Here is a 21,109-nt window from a genome sequence, read left to right as displayed (position 1 = left end):
TACAGGCGTGAGCCATCGCGTGCGGCCCCCTTCTCGGACTTTTTTTTTTTTTTTTTTTCTGGAGATGGAATTTTGCTCTTCTTGCCCAGGCTGGAGTGCAGTGGTACAACCTTGGCTCTTTGCAACCTCTGCCTTTCAGATTCAAGCAATTCTCCTACCTCAGCCTCTTGAGTAGCTGGGATTACAGGTGCCTGCCACCACGCCCGGTTAATTTTTTGTATTTTTAGTAGAGACGGGGTTTCACTGTGTCAGCCAGGATGGTCTCGATCTCCTGACCTCGTGATCCGCCTGCCTTGGCCTCCTGAAGTGCTGGTGCTGGGATTACAGGCGTCAGTCTTTTTTTTTTTTTTTTTTTTTTTTTTTTTTGAGGCAGAGTTTTGCTCTTGTTGCCCGGGTTGAAGTGCAATGGCGCCATCTCAGCTCACTGCAACCTCCGCCTCCCAGGTTCAGGCAATTCTTCTGCCTCAGCCTCCCGAGTAGCTGGGATTGTGCCACCATGCCCAGCTAACTTTTTGTATTTTTAGTAGAGATGGTGTTTCTCCATGTTGGTCAGGCTTGTCTGGAACTCATGACCTCAGGTGATCCGCCCACCTCGGCCTCTCAAAGTGCTGGGATTAAAGGTTTGAGCCACCGCGCCCGGCCTTGAGCCACCGCGCCAGGCCCAGACTTTCAATCTCAGGTTTACACCACTGGTTCCCCTGCGTCTCAGGCATTTGGGCTTGGAAGTGAACCACCAACTTTCCTCGGTCTCCAGTTTGCAGATGGCAGATCGTGGAACTTCTCAGCATCCATAATCTCGTGGCCAGTCCCTTATAATAATAATAATAAATTTATATATATCTATATATCCTATTGATTGGTTTCTCTGAAGAACCGTAAGACACCATCATTCTGCAAATATCCTTGAGGCCTGCCAATTGTGGCTTCAGGGTTTAAGAAAACATGGTTCCCTTTTGAGTTAAAGGCAAGTAAACGAGATTACAAAACATTGACAAAGGCTTGGATCATGCTGTTGGACCTTTGCTTGAGCTGTTCACCCTCCGTTGTCACCTCTGTGAAGCTGACCCCAGGCCTAACCAAATGCTCCTTTTATGCTGTTCTGGGGACGTTTTCTGCATGTCACAACCACATAGTATCACACCTAGTTGGTTGGTTCTGCATTTTCCTTCCCCACTAGACCGCAAACTCTCAGCTGTTATTGGTACTATTGAGCTTATCTACAGGGCCTCAAAAGGAGCCGGAATACAGGGCTAAGCGCTCAGTATACAGGGTACGAACCAATCAATGCAAGAATGAACGTGCCACCGGGTCTTGCAGGCTTGCAAAGTGCTTCTCCAAGCTGATTTTACTTTCCGTGCCCGGGCAGCTCCCGTGAATTTCCGGGGGGAGCCGTGGGGAGCCAATGGAAGGAGAATGAGAAATGCAGTCCCACCGCACTCGGGCTGCCCACGTCCGGCGAGAGGCAAGGGATCAGACAACTTCTGCACCTCCCGGAAGCGGCTGCGCCGGCCCCGCCCCTCCGGAGGCAGGCGTGGCCTCATGAATAATGAATCACGCGGGGGAGGGGCCGGGCCCGCCCCTCCGGGCGGGAAGGGGGAAGCGCCGAGGCTGCCTGACTGGAATGAGGGTAGCTGCGGCGGCTGGAGCGGGGCCGGCCATGGCGGTGTGGACGCGGGCCACCAAAGCGGGGCTGGTGGAGCTGCTCCTGAGGGAGCGTTGGGTCCGAGTGGTGGCCGAACTGAGCGGGGAGAGCCTGAGCCTGACGGGCGACGCCGCCGCGGCCGAGCTGGAGCCCGCTCTGGGACCCGCGGCAGCCGCCTTCAACGGCCTCCCGAACGGCGGCGGCGCGGGCGACTCGCTGCCCGGGAGCCCAAGCCGCGGCCTGGGGCCCCCGAGCCCGCCGGCGCCACTTCGGAGCCCCGCGGGTGAGGCGGGCGCGTCGCCTCCCGTGCGCCGGGTGCGGGTGGTGAAGCAGGAGGCGGGCGGCCTGGGCATAAGCATCAAGGGCGGCCGCGAGAACCGGATGCCGATCCTCATCTCCAAGATCTTCCCGGGGCTGGCTGCCGACCAGAGCCGGGCGCTGCGGCTGGGCGACGCCATCCTGTCGGTGAACGGCACCGACCTGCGCCAGGCCACCCACGACCAGGCCGTGCAGGCGCTGAAGCGCGCGGGCAAGGAGGTGCTGCTGGAGGGTGAGCGGGGCCGGCCGGGCGGGCGGGAGGGTGGGCGGGCCGCGGCGGCCTGGGCTCGCGGGAGCTCACTTTGTTCCTGCCCCGCCGGCGGGGCGAGCCGGTTCTCTCCCCCGCTCTCCCCAAACCCGGGTTTCTGGAGCTTTCAGTGTGGAAAAACGGATGCTTCTTGCAGGAAAAGTTGGGCAGCAGCCGAAGTGTTACTTGCAGCCCCTAAGGAAGACTCGGCTGAGACTGAGTAAAAAGCAGCTGCCTATGAAGCCTCCTCTCGGCCCGATAAGCTGACACTAAGAACTTGAGGCAGAGCGAACGGCTCGAGTGGGTCTGTCTCCGTTAGCCCGCTGAGAAGTGCCGGGTTGGCGCTTAACTCACTCACCTCTGGCTCCTCGGGGCGGGCGGGTCTATTAAAAAAAAAAAAAAAAAAAAAAAAAAAAAAAAAAAAAAAAAAAAAAGTCCGTCCACACCGATGCCAGCGGTATTGCTCGGGCAACCCACCAGAGAGCTGGTTAATTTATGGGAATTTAACCCATCATTGGCTCTCAACAATAACCAAAGGAGATCATAGCACTTCATTGAAGCCAGAAAACTGAAACAGCAAGTCTGTGTGGTTAATGAACCTTGTTTAACAGTGGAGGCTCACGTGTTTGAACATTTACTGCCAACTAGAGTTTTGCCCCTTTTGCAAGTCTGCTGCCAGCTTCCTACCACTCACAGGCGCGCTATTGGTTTTTGTAAGGGTTTTTGTAAGAAACTTGAAATGGCAAATCACAAAATAGGTTTCAGTAACCAGGATTATTCTTTACAGTAAGTTATATGTATGTGATCTGTAAGTTGGATCTTTCATGATGAATATGAACTAAGGCAAAAATAAAATTCCTCTCCTCTAAGGACTCATGCATGTTGGAGGTGATATTGTAAATTATAAACGGAAAGTCGGTTAGTTGCTTTCTTCATAAATTTTTGCGCGGTCAGCTTTCTTTAAGTGGTGATTATTGCTAGCTGTGTTGAAAAGAATATAAAAGAAGATGCTGTCCCTACTTGGTCTCTAGTTGGAGAAATGATAGAAAAATGCAAAACAACTTATAGGGAGGAAAGGAGTGAAGTTGGCGATTACGTCGTGCAAACTATATTTAAATACCAAAGGAATGCAAAGTTAGAAAGTAGTGGAGATGGAATTAGCCAGGGAGGACTTTTTCCCGGAGCTGAATCTTGAGCCGGGTCTCCAAGTAAGTGATGGACATAGGCAGGCAGGGATGAGTCAGGAGGGTATTCCTGGCAGAGGAAGGACAGAAGGGAAGGACTGGGGGCTGCTGGTGAAGAAGGACCAATCATCAAACCGAGGGGCCAGAAGTCCAACTTGGCACAATGGATTTTCACTTTCTTATAAATCAGCTTGTGAATATTTGGAAAAATACTGGTTTACCAGAAATGATTTCATGTACACCAGTTGTGAAATTCCAGTGTCCCACCTTTATAATATCCTATTTATAAACCTTATTTATATTGCACGTCTAGGTGGGGCTAGACACTGCTCAGAAATTAGTATTAATAGAAGGAGTAAATTTAAGATTGTGGTTTGGGTGTGTGTATAAAAAAAATTGTTACTCTAAACGTGTACCTTGAAATTGGTCTAGCTAAGCATTTGGTTATAAATTCTTACATCCAGAATGTACTATTTATGTAGTCCTCAGTTGTGATGGGCAGACAATTGAACCTTTTACACCATATTTAAAAAAAAAAAAAACAAACTTTTTGACCAGGCGTGGTGGCTCATGCCTATAATCCCAGCACTTTGGGAGGCCAAGGTGGGTGGATCACCTGAGGTCAGGAGAACATGGCGAAACCTCCTCTCTACTAAAAATACAAAAATTAGCCGGGTGTTGTGGCAGATGCCTGTAATCCCAGTTACTAGGGAGGCTGAGGCAGGAGAATCGTTTGAACCTCGGAGGTGGAGATTGCAGTGAGCCAAGATCGCACCACTGCACACCAGCCTGGATGCCCAGCCTGGATGACAGAGCAAGACTCTGTCTCAAAAACAAACAACCCGCTTTTTGTGTAGGTATAGTTTGAACCTAGTATTCAGACCAGTAAAATGAAAACCTTGTAGCAAATGCTTCCCAGTCTTTATTGGACTAAAATAGGCCACGTGTGCTTTTAGAAAGATGGCAGCATAATAACATGTTTATTGAATGCCTTTTTACCTAACACACAGGTTCTACTTTATTTTCCCACTTTGTATAAGACCAGCAGTTTTTGTTCTTATAAGTTGTGAAGAAGTCAATATAGTAGATTTATGACATTGCATTTTGAAGCCACTGGGTGTAAAAATAAAATTACTCAAAATATGTAAAGCCACTGAAAACAATGATTTAATTGAACCAGTCAAACATTATTTAAAATTGAGAGCTGGTGTCCCATCCAGGTAGACCACTTTTAGAAGATAGATTTTAAGTTTAGTCTTTAAAGTTTTCAAGCTGTACCATATTGTCCTTCCATTAGATGTCTCAAAACTTGAAAAGCTGTCATATCATCGCACAGTGATGCTTTTCTGTGGTGTGGGCAGGGAATTTCAGGCGCGCTCTTGTCAACCCCACACCAGGGAAAGCTATAGTCTTTGGTTGCCTGTGGTTAGGGAATTGAGTGAAAAGTTTCCTTTTTATCTCAGGGATTTGCAAGAATTATTTATTCATTCATCAGATATTTACTTAACACTTAACTCATGCCAGAGGCACTTGAAGATACCTGATTCCTGCCCTCAGGAAGTTTAGAGTTGAGATGTGGGGAAAAGGAGGAGAAGTAAATAAGTACAGCAGAGGGCTAAAGTGCTAGTTTAATAGAAGTTTGGAGAGGGCACAACCCAAAGATAGAGGTCTATATAGGTCCATCATGGGAATCAGAGGTTGAGGATGCCCAGGTTGATGAAGCTTAAATTGAGCTTCCCCTTAAGAAGAGAGAGCTGCCACCAGTAAAGACACAGAAGTGCAAGACATTAAAAAGTTACTCTAGCCCATAGGGTAGAATAGAAGCAAGGACTTTGTGGTCAGATGTGGGTTTGTTTCTGGCTAGTGGTTTGTAACCCCTAGGCAAGTTACTTAATCTTGCTAAACCTTAGTTTCCTCATCTGTAAAGCCAGGATGATAACAACACCTCCCTCAAAAGTTGTTAATTCATTTTGCAATTCATGTGTTGAGTACTTTTTAAGGGACCGGGAATACAGCAATGAACAACACAAGTCTGAATGAGGAAGGTAGGACCTGATCATGAAGGTATGCTACGAGTTAACAAAGACACTCTCAAAATAGCCAGGATGGCAAGTTGTTAAAATAAAACCCAGGGCTCCATTTTTACCTGAAGAAGAATACATGATAAGAATTATTTTAGGTGAATAGGTTAAGAATTAGTTTGTGCTGGTCCAAGTGCAGTGGTGTTTACAACTAATTGATCGCAACTAGTTACAGATTATTTGTTCCTTCTCCTCTCTCACTGCTTCACTTGACTAGCTTTAAAAAAAAAAAAAAAAAAAAAGCCAAGTGTGGTGGCTAATGCCTGTAATCCAGCACTTTGGGAGACCAGAGCAGGAAGATCATTTGAGGCTAAGAGTTTGAGACAAGCCTGGGCGGCATAACGAGACCCTGTCTGTACAAAAAATTGGAAAAAAAAAAAAAAGTACCTGGGTGTTGTGGCACAATTGTAGTCCCAGCTACTTGAGAGGCTGAGGTGGGAGGATCGCATGACCCCAGAGGTTGAGGCTGCAGGGAGCCATGGTTGCACCACTGCACTCCAGCCTGGGTGAACAGAAACGCTGCCAATAAATAAATAAATAAATAAATAAATAAATAAATAAATAAGTAAATGAAATATTTTGAGACGGAGTCTCGCTCTGTTGCTTAGCTGGAGTGCAGTAGAACAGTGTTTTGCTGTTCTCAGCCGACTATTTGAGGATCCAATCAGTGTTCCTGGCTAGGTTAGTACACTGGTAACTAACTGGACAACAAATAATGCTGCTTGCTTGCATCTTCCGCTAAATAGTATAATAATGCCTTACATTTTAATCGGGATTTTAAAATTATGCATTTTATTTATTTTGAGACAAGACCTCTCTCTGTTGCCCAGACTGGAGTGTAGTGGTACGATCACAGTTCACTGCAGCCTCAACCTCTTGGGCTCAAGCGATCCTCCCACCTCAGCCTCCTAAGTAGTGGGACTACAGATGTGCACCGCCATGCTGGCTAATGTTTTTTTGTTTGTTTGTTTGGTTTTGATTTTTGTTTTTTTTTTTCTGCGGAGGTTGCAGATTGCACCACAGCACTCCAGCCTAGGTGACAGAGCGAGACCCTGTCTTCAAAAAAAGGGAAAAGGAAAAACTACCCCATAGAAAATAGTTGCTAAAGTGTGTAAAACTCACTCTTCAAGAGTTCACTAAAGGGAATGATTAATTGGGTGATGAAAGAATTGAGTATGACTTCCTAGGGAAAGGAGAATTGATCTCAGGCTTGAAGGACAGGCTACTTCTCTGTAGACTGAAGTCAGTTCATGTTGAGGGGATGGCCTGAGCAAAAGCCAAAATGAGCATGACATATGATACAAAGTGAGGGGAATGGCTAATTGGTATGGACTAGAGGGAAGAAAATAAAGTTGGATAGATTGAAGCCAGATTATTCAATATGAAGTTATTGAAAGCCAACCAGAATAATTTAGACCATTCTCATTCTGTCAACATTTATTTATGTATTTCCTTTTTTTAAATTTATTTATTTATTTTTGAGATGAAGTCTTGCTCTGTCACCCAGGCTGGAGTGCAGTGGCATGATCTTGGCTCACTGTATCCTCTGCCTCCCGGGTTCAAGTGCTTCTCCTGCCTCAGTCTCCCGAGTAGCTGGTCTCACAGGCACCTGCCACCATGCCCAGTTAATTTTTGTATTTTTAGTAGAGATGGAGTTTCACCATCTTGGCCAGGCTGGTCTCCAACTCCTGACCTCGTGATCCACCCACCTCGAGCTCCCAAAGTGCTGGAATTACAGGCATGAGTCACCACGCCCGGCCCCAACATTTATTAAGTACCTACTGCAAACAAAGTGTTGTGGTAGATGCTGGGAATTCCAAATTGGGAGTAATCCCTGCCCTTTTAGGCTAGTGAGGAAACAGTTATTGCAGGTTGTGATAGACGCTTTAATAGAGGTGAGAACACAGGGCGCTGGAGGTAGAAGTGCAAAGGAGACAGCATGTCGAAGGTAAGCAAGTGATAAGTAGCAGATTTGTTGAGAGAAGTAAAGTGTGGTAAGGTACAGGAAGTGTGTGCTAGGAGAGCAGTCTGGAAAGGTGGGCAGAGGCCAGGTCATCGAGAGCCTTGAATGTAGTGCTAAGCAATTGTCTCTAAATGAGGTTTATATTTACTTTTTCAACTTGAAAAAAAGAAATTGAGCTTTATTAATATTTAATATATAGATAACACTGGTTCTCTTAGTCTTATAAGACGGTGCCGTTACACACTTGATATACAAGCTGATGCCTTATGATTGTTAGAGTCTTCATAAGAGCAATTTCAGCAAAGTGACAGGAACAGAAGCTTCACAAAGCTGAGGAACTGACAGTGGTGTCCTTACTAGTTTGGCTGCTGTTATCAGAATGCAACTTAGTTTACTTGAGCCTGGTTGAGTGGATTTATATTATCTGCTTTTAATTACATTAATCTTCACAAAATGAACAAGTGGCTTAGAGATTTGCACAAATAGTAGATTAAAGATAATTTTAACACTGCAAACAATAACAAAAAGGTAGAACTGACATTTTTCCTCCTGATGGGGGCTTTGTCACATTTCAAGGTAATTATATCTGTCAAGGAGTCAGCCTAAGAAATGAAATTGTCAAGAAGACTATTTGAAATATGGATATATATACACGTTATCATCGATAATGAACTTCACCTTAAGAATGTAGTGTACTTTGAGTCATATAGTAGCCAATGATAGCATGACTTCATCTGGGTTATATCTTTATTTTTCTGTATCTCAGTCTTTCTTGGTTTCTATATTTTATATATGGTTTATAGTATATATTCATTAATAAATATTCATAGATCGAGGGCATATACTCAAATTTTTACTGATATACATGTGCTTTGAGAAAGTTTTAGGCCACAGGGTGCTGCCAAAGTGCTTTAAATGAGGTAAAATGTTTTAGAAAGTTGAGAGTGGCAGATGGAGTATAGGAGCTGTAGACACGAGGTAAGGGAAAGCAGTTAGGAGGCTATTGTGACACCATAAGGATAGCGAGACTGGATAGGACAGTATGTAGTGGAGAAATAGTGAGATAGAAACAACAGGCCTAAATGTTTAAGGTCTTAAGAGAAAGAAATGGAGGCTAACTCCTGGATATCTGGCTTCGAAGTGAAACCAGTGAAACTGTGAAACCAAAATGAACTGAGGACAAACTAGTTTTCTGAGAGAAGATAAGTTTAGTTTGGGGCATGTTGAATTTGAATTACCTGTGTGACATCTTGGTGGAAAAGGTCAGTAGCTGGCTGGGCATTCAGGACTGTAATCAAGAGAAATGTCAACTGAGATGAAAATTTATGAGATGTCAGGATAGAAGTGGTAATTGACGCGTGAGTGTGGATGAAGTCATAGGCCAGGTGTGGTGGCTCACACCTGTAATCCTAGCACTTTGGGAGGCCGAGGTGGGCGGATCATGAGGTCAGGAGATCGAGACCATCCTGGCTAACACGGTGAAACACCGTCTCTATTAAAAATATGAAAAAATTAGCTGGCGTGGTGGCAGGTGCCTGTAGTCCCAGCTACTCGGGAGGCTGAAGCAGGAGAATGGCGTGAACCCAGGAGGCGGAGCTTGCAGTGAGCCGAGATCGCACCACTGCACTCCAGCCTGAGAAACAGAGCGAGACTCCGTCTCAAAAAAAAAAAAAAAAAAAAAAAAAAAAGTAGTGCAAATTGAGACGTAGAATCAGGATGGAATCCTACAGAACCCCTACATTTAGAGCCAGGGCGAAGGAAGAAGAATCTGGAAAGGAACTGTCCAGAAGGTAAGAGAACAATCTGGAGAAAAGTGTGCAGTGGTGGTCAGACAGACAAGAATTTTGAGGAGGTGGAGGTGATTGGCATCTTGAGATAGTACAGATGCCAAGAAAGTTGAGAGCTAAAAGGTCCATTGGGTTTGATCATTAGTGTACAAGACCATTGGAGTTCTCATAAGAGCAGTTTCAGCAAAGTGACAGGAGCAGAAGGCAGTGAGTAGACTATGCTTTTTATTTATTCCTTTTTTTGAGACGGAGTCTCGTTCTGTCACCAGGCTGGAGTGCAGTGGCGCGATCTCGGCTCACTGCAACCTCGGCGTCCCAGGTTCAAGCGATTCTCCTGCCTTAGCCTCCCGAGTAGCTGGGACTACAGGTGTGCACCACCACGTCCAGCTAATATTTTTGTATTTTTAGTAGAGACGAGGTTTCACTATGTTGGCCAGGATGGTCTCAATCTCCTGACCTCGTGATCTGCCCACCTCAGCCTCCCAAAGTGCTGGGATTATAGGCATGGGCCACGGCGCCTGGCCTAGACTATGCTTTTAAAAAGTTTCTCAGCAAAATAAATGAAAGAGGCAAAGGTGGCTGGGCATAGTGGCTCGCACCTGTAAACCAAGCACTTTGGGAGGCTGAGGTGGGAGGATCACTTGAGGCCAGGAGTTTGAGACCAGCCTGGGCAACATGGCAAGACCCCATCTCTACAGAAAATGCAAAAATTAGCTGGGTGTGGTGGCATGCACCTGTAGTCCCAGCTACTCAGAGGCTGAGGTGGGAAGATTGCTTGAGCCCAGGAGGTCGAGGCTGCAGTGGTATTGTGCCACTATACTCCAGCCTGAACAACAGAGCAAGATCCTGTCTCAAAATAAAAAAAAAAAGCAAAGGCAGTAACTAAAGTTGAATGAAATGTCCAAGAAAGGTTTTATTTACTGGTGTTTTGTATTTTGTTTTGTTAAACCCAATGGACTAAAAAGTCCATTGGGTTTGATCATTAGCGTACAAGACCATTGGAGTTCTCATAAGAGCAGTTTCAGCAAAGTGACAGGAGCAGAAGGCAGTGAGTAGACTATGCTTTTTATTTATTCCTTTTTTTGAGACGGAATCTCGCTCTGTTGCCCAGGCTGGAGTACAGTGGTGTGATCTGGGCTCACTGCAAGTTCTGCCTCCCAGGTTCACACCATTCTCCTGCCTCAGCCTCCCGAGTAGCTGGCACTACAGGCACCCACCACCACGCCTGGCTAAGTTTTTGTATTTTTTGGTAGAGATGGGGTTTCACTGTATTAGCCAGGATGGTCTCGATCTCCTGACATCGTGATCCACCCACCTCGGCCTCCCAAAGTGCTGGGATTAGAGGCGTGAGCCACCACACCCGGCCTTCTTTTGTTTTAAATGGGAAAATAATTGGGACAGATTTGTATAGCAAGAGAAAAGGCCAACCAACAGAAAGAGTGAAAGGTTGAAGAGATAGAAGAGGTGGGAAATTGATGCAATTCATTTTTGTTCCAGGAAGTGATATGATGGGAACAGAATTTTGGGTTGGCAGCAGTGGAAGCACTGGATGCAGTGCAAAGAGGAAAGACCAAAGGTGGGAAAAACAGCAGCTGTTGTAGTGAAAAGTAATCCAAGCCAGAGGTGATCACCTTTGGAGCCGGTGGTGGTAGTGGCAGTGGGAATAGAGAGGAGGATTCAATTCAAGAAATACTTTAAAGCAGTTGATGCTTGTCAGGGGACATAGTAGAGTCCACTGAGAAGTTTTTCTTGCCTAGATAGTCTCCTTCCAACTGCCCGTGCACCCAAAAATTTGATACTTACAGAGAATCTCCTGCAGTGAGTTTTTGTTGCTGGCACAGGTGTTTGATCCTTTAGAAACACTGGGGTGAAAAAATTGAGAGACACTGTTCTAAAGAAAGAAATGATAGGATACAGTGGTTGATTGGATATAGTCAGTTAGCCCTGAGATTTCTATCCAGGGGCAGTAGAAGAATGGTTATCAGGGGAAAAGTGGAATAATTTGGAGAGTGTTACCCTCATACTATTCAGCTTTGTTGTAAAGCCCTTAAGCCATGTAACTCTGTCTGCTGTCTCTGGGGTTTGAGAAGAAACATTTTAGTTTATAAACAGTATACTATATCTGGTCACATGGAATGAGAGCATATTCTTCCTTTAAAGGGTCTTTTTTCTAGATTAGAGAAAAGAGCTTTTGAATTCCTTTGGAGAAATGATGGTATGGTCAGTTATGTTTAATATTTTGTGCCTGGAGAAATAAAATTGATTTGGTTACTTAATTTGTCTTTCTGAGGAAAGTACACTGATTCCTTAATAAAATTTGTGTTTGATTTTAGTGTAAAAACAAAACTCATGAAATAATTTTATATATGAACAAAGTGCTAGTGATTATGGTATCATAGATTTGCCTTTCAAAATAATAAAAGAATTACAAAATTCAAACTTGGCTTTATTTCTGGCCCCTAAGACATTGCTAGAATGCTACAATTAGTTGAGAATATGTGAAATACAATTTTTTTTTCCTTTGGTTTTTCTGCAACATTTTTCTTTTTGCTGTCTTCTGACTCTCTTACTTTAAAATGTGTAAATTATCTTGAATGTGTCATGGAAAGTAAACTTAATGAAACTTTTTGAATTTAATCTGTCATGCATGTAAAATGTTACACCTAGGCAAGTGTGGTGGGTCATTCCTGTAATCTCAGCACTTTGGAAGGCAGAGGTGGTAGGATCACTTGAGGCCAAGAGTTCGAGATCATCCTGGTCAATCTAGTGAGACCCAATATGTATTTTAAAAATGAAAAAAAAAAAAATTATACCTCACACTTAGAAAAATTGGAAGCTTTAATGTGGCTTTTACATGCTCAAGCCTGTAATCCCAGCACTTTGGGAGGCCGACATGGGCGGATCACGAGGTCAGGAGATCGAGACCATCCTGGCTAACATGGTGAAACCCCGTCTCTACTAAAAAATACAAAAAACTAGCCAGGCGAGGTGGCGGGCGCCTGTAGTCCCAGCTACTCGGGAGGCTGAGGCAGGAGAATGGCATAAACCCGGGAGGCGGAGCTTGCAGTGAGCTGAGATCCGGCCACTGCACTCCAGCCTGGGCGACAGAGCGAGACTCCGTCTCAAAAAAAAAAAAAAAAGAAAGAAAAATTGGAAGCTTTAATGTTTCATTGAAAGAGACTCAGATGGTATAGGCTTCTTTTTTTTTTTTTTTTTTTTTTTTTTTGGAGACAGAGTCTCATTCTGTTGCTTAGGACGGAGTGCAGAGGCATCATCTCGGCTCACTGCAACCTCTACCTCCTGGGTTCAAGAAATTCTCCTGTCTCAGCCTCCAAAGTAGCTGGGATTACTGGTATGTGCCACCATGCCTGGCTAACCTTTGTAGTTTTAGTAGAGACAGGGTTTCTCCATGTTGGCCAGGCTGGTCTCGAACTCTTGACCTCAGGTGATCTGCCTGCCTCAGTCTCCCAAAGTGCTGGGATTACAGGTGTGAGCCACCATGTCCAGCCTAAACTTACTTATTTATAGTAAAATGAATTGATCAACTAACACAAATTTTTAAAAAGAAAGAAAATGCACATGCCTTTTTCAGGGCTCCTTGGGTTTCAAAACATAGAAACCCATTTAAATTAGTTCAAATAAAAGGATGGAGATATTATAAAGAACCAGACAGGTCTCAGGACTTCAGGAAGAGCTGGGCCTCAGAAATGTCAGGAACCCAAGGCAGTGCTGAGGACAGTTGCTCTTACTCTCTCCCATTTCTTCTCATTGCAGAGCTTCTCTCTTTCTCTCCGAGGATGTCTTTTGCAACAGCTTTGTTCTAGTCCTTTTATGGTTTCAATTCTTACATTTAACTTCTTAATCTATGTAGAATTTATTTTGGCATATGGTATGCACTAGAGGTTTAACTTTATTTATTTTTCCAAATAGTTAACTGATTACCTCAGCATTATTTGTCAAATAATCCTCTTGCATGCTTAGTCTGATAGCTTGGTGGTGGCTGCCTGGAGTACCATATGGGGAAAGATCCAAGGCCATATCTGGGTTCAGCAGGAACAAGTGCTATGCTTAATTAGTGATGTCTGCAATGAGTGTGCCTGAGGATGGGGTGCAATATGCATGCTATACATCTGCCCTTCTTGGGATGAGATGACCTGTCCTTTCCTCATTGATTTTAAATATGCCTTTTTAAATAGCACTTCTTATGTTCTCCGCTCTGATTCTGGAGTTTCTAGTATATTCCATTTTAGTGTTTTGTAACATACCACACTGTATTTTTTGTTTGTTTTTGTTTTTGTTTTTTTTTTTTGGAGACGGAGTCTTGCTGTGTTGCCCAGGTTGGAGTGCAGTGGCGTGATCTCGGCTCATTGCAAGCTCTGCCTCCCGGGTTCATGCCATTCTCCTCCCTCAGCCTCCCAAGTAGCTGGGACTACAGGTGCCTGCCACCACGCCCGGCTAATTTTTTGTATTTTTAGTAGAGATGGGCTTTCACCGTGTTAGCCAGGATGGTCTCAATCTCCTGACCTCGTGATCCTCCCACCTCAGCCTCCCAAAGTGCTGGGATTACAGGCGTGAGCCAGTGTGCCCGGGCCCACACTGTATTTTGTAGCTATAACATTTAATATCTGGTAATTCAAGTGGACTGTACCAGGCAAGAAAAATTTGAAAAGTAACAATAGACAATTGCTGGATGGTATAGTATAGTTACTTATTTCTCTAGATAAATTTTGGAATGATTTTATCATTCTTAAATCCTCTGGATTAAGAATGATTAAAATTATATTAAATCCATAAATTAATTTAGAGAGAACTGATGTCTTTGTAATATCTGTTTCCCAGTCATTCCAGCCAAAAATACTGGGCCTTACTCATCCATGTTCCAATCATGGCCAAGGGGTAGCAGATGTTCTATATCAGGTCACCTCAGACCTGTACCCAGAGAATGGGGCAATTTTCCTAGAACCACAGGGACTGAAAGTAGTGGTTTCTCAAAGGAGAATTAAGGTGATGTTAACAGAAGAAGGCGGAATGGATGCTAGGCAGGCATAAATAGCAGACATTCATTACATTGTTCTAAAACCATCAGAAGATGATAATATAGATTAAATGAGAAACCACCATATTAAGAGATTTAGAAACATTATAGACAGACATTTCATTATAAAATGAAAGTCAGAATAATAAATTTGCTTAGGTACAGGTGAACTTGTTGGAGCTTTTAAAAAATGCTTGACATGTTGGCCGGGCGCGGTGGCTGAAGCCTGTAATCCCAGCACTTTGGGAGGCCGAGATGGGCGGATCACGAGGCCAGGAGATCGAGACCATCCTGGCTAACACGGTGAAACCCCATCTCTACTAAAAAAGTACAAAAAACTAGCCGGGCGAGGTGGCAGGTGCCTGTAGTCCCAGCTACTCGGGAGGCTGAGGCAGGAGAATGGTGTAAACCCGGGAGGCGGAGCTTGCAGTGAGCTGAGATCTGGCCACTGCACTCCAGCCTGGGTGACAGAGCGAGACTCCATCTCAAAAAAAAAAAAAAAAAGAAATGCTTGACATGTCAAGTGAATAAGAAATTATTTTCAGCATTTGTTTTATTGGTATTTTGAACATCACATTTCTATGAATTTCAAGCAACTTTGTAAGTGTGCATTAAGATCATATTTTTATAGGTAGAACAACAAAAGTATATAGAGCTCAACAAAAGTATATAGAGCTCAGAGACAGCTTTTGAAGTCAGAGATGGAGAAAAATCTTTGTCTATCAAAATAGACAGATGTAATTTATTTTTAGTTTTTAAAAAGTATTTGTTGTTATTTTTTTTTTTAGAGACAGAGTTTCACTCTGTTTCCCAGGTTGGAGTACAATGGCGTGCTTGTTGCTTGCTGCAGCCCTGAACTCTTGGGCTCAGGTGATCTTCTTGCCTTAACCTCTGGAGTAGTTGGGATTACAGGCATGAACTACTGTTCCTGGCTTGCAATTTTTTTTTTTTTTTTTTTTTAGTAAGAATTATTTTGGTTGCAGAAACCCAAAACCAACGAATTTAAGCAGAAGTGGAATGTGTTGCCTTATGTAACTCCTGAGACTGGGGGTGGATCTAGGTTTAGGTTCAGTGGGATCCAAAGGCTCAAATTATCTTGGCTGCAACATCTCCGCTGTGGAGGGTCTAATTCTGTATAGTCAGCTAAGATGGTGCCTGCAGCTCTAGGAATATATTGCCTTAACTTAATAACTAACCCCTGTAAGAAAAACTGGAGCGTTCTTTTACCACTCATGTTATCAGTTTGGAGATAGGAAGGACTCCAATAGTTCTGCTTTGCCAGTTCCTTGGACCTATCACTATTACCAAAATGATGGAGACTGCGATCTAGACCTCTGTCACGTGCCCATCCCTTGTGTATTGAGGTTGGCAGCCTCACCAGACTATGAAATCTGGAGTGGGGTGGTTGCTAGGTTAACTTATGTTCACTATAACAGGCTGTAGAGCTTAAAATATTTTTGGCTGGGCATGTTGGCTCACACCTGTAATCCCAGCACTTTGGGAGGTCCAGGTGGAATCACTTGAGCCCAGTCGTTCAAGACCAGCCTGTGCAACATGGCGAGACCCTGTCTCTACAAAACATGTAAAAAATTAGCCAGGTGTGGTGGCGAGTGCCTGTGGTCCCACCTACTTGGGAGGCTGAGGTGGGAAGATCACTTGAGCTCGGGAGATTGAGGCTTCAGTGAGCCGTGTTTGAGCCACTATACTCCAGCCTGGGCAATGGAGCAAGACCCTGTCTCAAAAAAAGAAAGAAAAAAGTAGCTAAATTGTAAATTTTTAAAAACAAAAGGAATCGAAATTGATAATAATAACACTTACTGAGAGCTTACTCTGCTAAGCTCTTTATTATCACAACTTTTTTTTTTTTTTGAGATGGAGTCTGGCTCTGTCGCCCAGGCTGGAGTGCGGTGGCATGATCTCGGCTCACTGCAATCTCGGCCCCCTGGGTTCAAGCGATTCTCCTGCCTCAGCCTCCTGAGTAGTTGGGATTACAGGCACATGCTACCATGCCTGGCTAATTTTTGCATTTTTAGTAGAGATGGGGGTCTTACCATATTGGTCAGACTGGTCTCGAACTCCTGACCTTGTGATCTGCCCGCCTGGGCCTCCCAAAGTCCTGGGATTACAGGCATGAGCCACCGCGCCCGGCCACAACTTATTCTTTTAACAGCCCTGTGAGTCAGGTGGCGTCATCCCCATATGAAATACAAAGAAATTGAGTCCTGGAAGATTAAACAATCAGTGCAAGGTTATAGAATTTGTAGGTGGATAAAGGCAAGATTACTCAGATTTATCAAACTACACAGCCTTTGATATTAACTATTATAATAGACTGCCTCTCTGGTGGATCAGTTTGGGTTAAGAAGCTAGCAAGTCTAAAGACTAGCAGGATTTATTGTTATGATTGGCTTAATTTTCAGGAAAATTGTGCTTTGGATTCTGTGTTGTTGCATCTATCTGGAGGTTATCCAGTTAATGTCTCTCAGTCTTTTCCTCATTTTTTTTTTCGTACTGGACCTAAAGCTGTATGTAATTAATCAACTCATATTGAATACACTCTGTTAGACACTCTGAGAGAAACAGAATATATAAGCCCCAAAGATTTTACTTTTAAGAAGTACCCAAAATGGGTTTATAAATACTAATAAGCTACACATAAGTGAATCCAAAGTATTTCATACATTATAAGTGGTAGACAAATGCTGAGAGAACTTGGAATAAGTGAGCAAGTAGTAGGAATGTATTTTGGGTCAGGTGAGAGAAGGGTGGGACATGGAATAGGTGTGGGAGATGGGAAGGATAGAGGGCATGTTTAGAGGGGAACGGCATGTCTAGAGAGCAAAGACTGGAACAAGCAGTGATGTTCAAACTTCAAACAAATTTGATGAAATAGCCCATTCTCAAGGCTCTGTACCCCTTTTTAAAAATAATTTAAATATTAGTAATAACAATATAACTGATTTCTGAAATATTCTTTTATTTTTTTGAGACGGAGTCTCGCTCTGTCGCCCAGCCTGGAGTGCAGTGGCGCGATCTTGGCTCACTGCAAGCTCCGCCTCCCAGGTTCAGGCCATTCTCCTGCCTCAGCCTCCCGAGTAGCTGGGACTACAGGCGCCCGCCGCCGCGCCCAGCTAATTTTTTGTATTTTTAGTAGAGACGGGGTTTCACCGTGGTCTCGATATCCTGACCTTGTGATCCGCCCGCCTCGGCCTCCCAAAGTGCTGGGATTACAGGCGTGAGCCACCGCGCCCGGCCTTCTGAAATATTCTTGTAATAATTGTATTCATTATCTGCAAACTGTTTGTAATATAAAAATTATTTTTTCTTTTGTAATTATTCTAGCCAAACATTTTTTTGTTACTGCTTTTACTTTTTTTTTTTTTTTTTTTTTGAGACGGAGTCTTGCTCTGCCGCCCGGGCTGGAGTGCAGTGGCCGGCTCTCAGCTCACTGCAAGCTCCGCCTCCCGGGTTGACGCCATTCTCCTGTCTCAGCCTCCCGAGTAGCTGGGACTACAGGCGCCCGCCTCGTCGCCCGGCTGGTTTTTTTTTTGTATTTTTTAGTAGAGACGGGGTTTCACCGTATTAGCCAGGATGGTCTCGATCTCCTGACCTCGTGATCCGCCTGTCTCGGCCTCCCAAAGTGCTGGGATTACAGGCTTGAGCCACCGCGCCCGGCCATGCTTTTACTTTTGATACATTACTATGTTATTTTACTTTTGGAAAACACAAATTTTAACAAAGTAGCATTCTCCAAAGTATATTCATCTTTACAAGTAAATGTTTGCCCAAATGAAACAAAATCTGTTTTACTTAACACTAAATGTCTTGGATTTGCCTCCTTATTTTGCTGTAATTGTTGGCCAGTAAAAGTATTTACATTGTTAGCTCTGTTTTCATTGCAATAAGGGATGGCAACATTTTAGAAAACCACTAGTAGTATATATAATATTTTTGAGTACTATGGATGAATATTCTGTATTCGTCTCTTCAAAGATTATTAATTACATTCTAGGATAAAAATATATATTTTTTACAATGAACATAAAGTAAAAGTAATTGAAAAAATTAAACTGGCTCTGGGCAAATATCAACTCTGCTAAAAACAACAATAAAACACTAAAGTGAATTTCTGAAAACCATTCTTCACCAGCAATGTTTTGATATTAATCTGTGTTGTCCTTTACAATGTAACAGAGTTGATTTTTTTTTTTTTTTTTTTTTTTGGTAGGGGAACAGAGTTTCACTCTGTCGCCCAGGTTGGAGTGCAGTGGTAATCTCGGCTCACTGCAACCTCCACCTCCCGGGTTCAGGCGATTCTCCTGCCTCAGACTCCTGAATAGCTGGGACTACAGTCCTACACCACCACTCCCAGCTAATTTTTTGTATTTTAGGTAAGACAGAGTTTCGCCATGTTGCCCAGGCTGGTCTCGAACTCCTGAGCTCAGGCGATCCACCAGCCTCAGCCTCCCAAAGTGCTGGGATTACAGATGTGAGCCCTCATGCCTGGCCTGTTTTTCACATGTATATTTTTGACAAGAGAAATGTCTTCATTGCATGCTCTTCCTCTGCTTCTCTTTAAGGAGTTTGTGTGTGGTTGATAGGAAGATGTAGTTCATTCTTGTTCCTCTACCACTTACATGTTTCCTCCCATTATTCTCTTTACTTCTCATATCCCCTCCTACTTCCTCTGTGCTCGGGTCTGAAAAGAAATCTTTGAGATTGTTAAGACATCTCCAAACATCTGGATTTAGTTTAAAAAATTACCTGATTTTTCATGGGCAAAAATACAGCAAAACATTTCGGATGGCTGTTAACTTTGTGTGACCTTGGCAGAAAATAATTTCAGCATTATAAGCAGTATGTTTCTTATCTATTAAAAATAAGATCCCTTCCAGCTCATATTTTAGAATTCTAAATGTGAGATAGAGAATGAAGAGTTAATATGAACTGACTGTACACAAATACATGGATTGTCAGAGATTTAGAATATAATGATTTTTTTTTTTTTTTTTTTTTTTTTGAGACAGTTTCTCTCTTGTTGCCCAGGCTCACTGCAATGTCTGCCTCCCAGGTTCAAGTAATTCTCCTGCCTCAACCTCCCAAGTAGCTGGGATTACAGGTGCACGCCACCACGCCCAGCTAATTTTGTATTTTTAGTAGAGATGGGTTTCTCCATGTTGGTTAGGCAGGTCTTGAACTCCTGACTTCAGGGGATTCACCCACCTCAGCCTCCCAAAGTGCTGGGATTACAGGTGTGAGCCACCACGCCTGGCCTATAATAATGATTTTTTAACACTAAAAATATTTTAGCTATAATCAAATCTTAGTTTGATGATTCAGATGGAACCTCAAGATTTGTGATACCTTATTGTGAGCTTCATTTATTGTGCTAAAGCTGTGGAGAAGTGCCAGATAAAATATTTTATGTTGTAGATTTGCAGATAAATTGGTTTTTGCTCTTCCACCTTTCATTTTAACTAGCAGCTAAGCTCCTTCAAATCAACACAGGCAACATTTATTAAAGTGATGTTGGCCTGGCGCAGTGGCTCACGCCCGTAGTCCCAGCTAGTTAGGAGGTTGAGGTAGAAGGATCACTTGAGCCTGAGAGGTGGATGCTTTGGTGAGCCGTGATTGCACCACTGCACTTCAGGTCTGGGCAACAGAGTGACCCCTGTCTCAAAAAAAGAAAAAAGGAGGTGATCTTTTTCTCTTAAGCACAGATGAATCACTTAGCCAAGAGAGAAATATTAAGCAATCTAGATTGCAGTTCATTTTGTGACTGATTATTGTGTACCTTGAGGTGTCTTCATTTGTTCTTTAGTGAATGGGCAAGATTCTCATAATGAAGATTTGCAATCTTAATGAATATTGAAAAGAAAGGCCAAAGCTTAAGACTTAGATGCCAAATAATTCCTCCCACTTTTTAGTGTGAAAAATCAGGAGAAAGGGGGACTTTTAAAAAATGTTTTATTTTAGATCCATGCTATTACTGGGAAGAGGGGGACTTTATTTTTATTATTATTATTTTTTGAGACAGAATCTCCCTCTGTCGCCCAGGCTGGAGTGCAGTGGCATGATCTCAGCTCACTGCAACCCCTGTCTCCCGGGTTCAAGCGATTCTCCTGCCTCAGCCTCCTGAGTAGCTGGGACTACAGATGCGTACCACCATGCCCAGCTCATTTTTTTTTTTTTTTTTTTTGAGATGGAGTCTTGCTCTGTCACCCAGGCTGGAGTGCAGTGGCCGGATCTCAGCTCACTGCAAGCTTCTCCTCGTGGGTTCATGCCATTCTCCTGCCTCAGCCTCCCGAGTAGCTGGGACTACAGGCGCCCGCCACCTCGCCCGGCTAGTTTTTTGTATTTTTTAGTAGAGACGGGGTTTCACCGTGTTAGCCAGGATGGTCTCGATCTCCTGACCTTGTGATCCGCCCGTCTCGGCCTCCCAAAGTGCTGGGATTACAGGCTTGAGCCACCGCGCCCGGCTCATTTTTTGTATTTTTAGTAGAGACAAGGTTTCACTGTGTTAGCCGGAGTGGTCTCGATCTCTTGACCTGGTGATCCACCCGCCTTGGCCTCCCAAAAGAGGGGGACATTTTTAACACAAATATTATACTTATTTGTGTTGGCCATTGTTGTCAAGCACGTTTACTCACAGTGAGTTTAGAAATTTAGATATTAGGCGTATTTTGACAAAGTGGGGAATCAATTTCTTTTACAGAAATTTAATACCTATTTCTTAGCATCAGTGCGCTAGTATGAAATTATTTTTCGGCCGGGCGCGGTGGCTCACGCCTGTAATCCCAGCACTTTGGGAGGCTGAGGTGGGCGGATCATGAGGTCAGGAGATCGAGACCA

General features: G+C 43.8%; 1 protein-coding gene across 1 annotated transcript in view; it reads left to right on the top strand.

Annotated features, from left to right (window-relative positions):
- Positions 1-1,568: 1,568 nt before the first annotated feature.
- SNTB2 (syntrophin beta 2) overlaps positions 1,569-21,109 on the top strand; it is a 125,836-nt gene continuing 106,295 nt past the window's right edge. The window contains exon 1 of the mRNA XM_030924871.1: positions 1,569-2,192. Coding sequence (XP_030780731.1) covers positions 1,622-2,192 — 571 coding nt within the window. The 5' untranslated portion in view covers positions 1,569-1,621. The remainder of the gene's footprint in view (positions 2,193-21,109) is intronic.

Source organism: Rhinopithecus roxellana, chromosome 20, assembly GCF_007565055.1.
Source record: "Rhinopithecus roxellana isolate Shanxi Qingling chromosome 20, ASM756505v1, whole genome shotgun sequence".
Lineage (NCBI taxonomy): Eukaryota > Metazoa > Chordata > Mammalia > Primates > Cercopithecidae > Rhinopithecus > Rhinopithecus roxellana.
The sequence above is the reverse complement of the archived record's forward strand: the minus strand, read 5'-3'. Positions and strand labels throughout refer to the sequence as shown.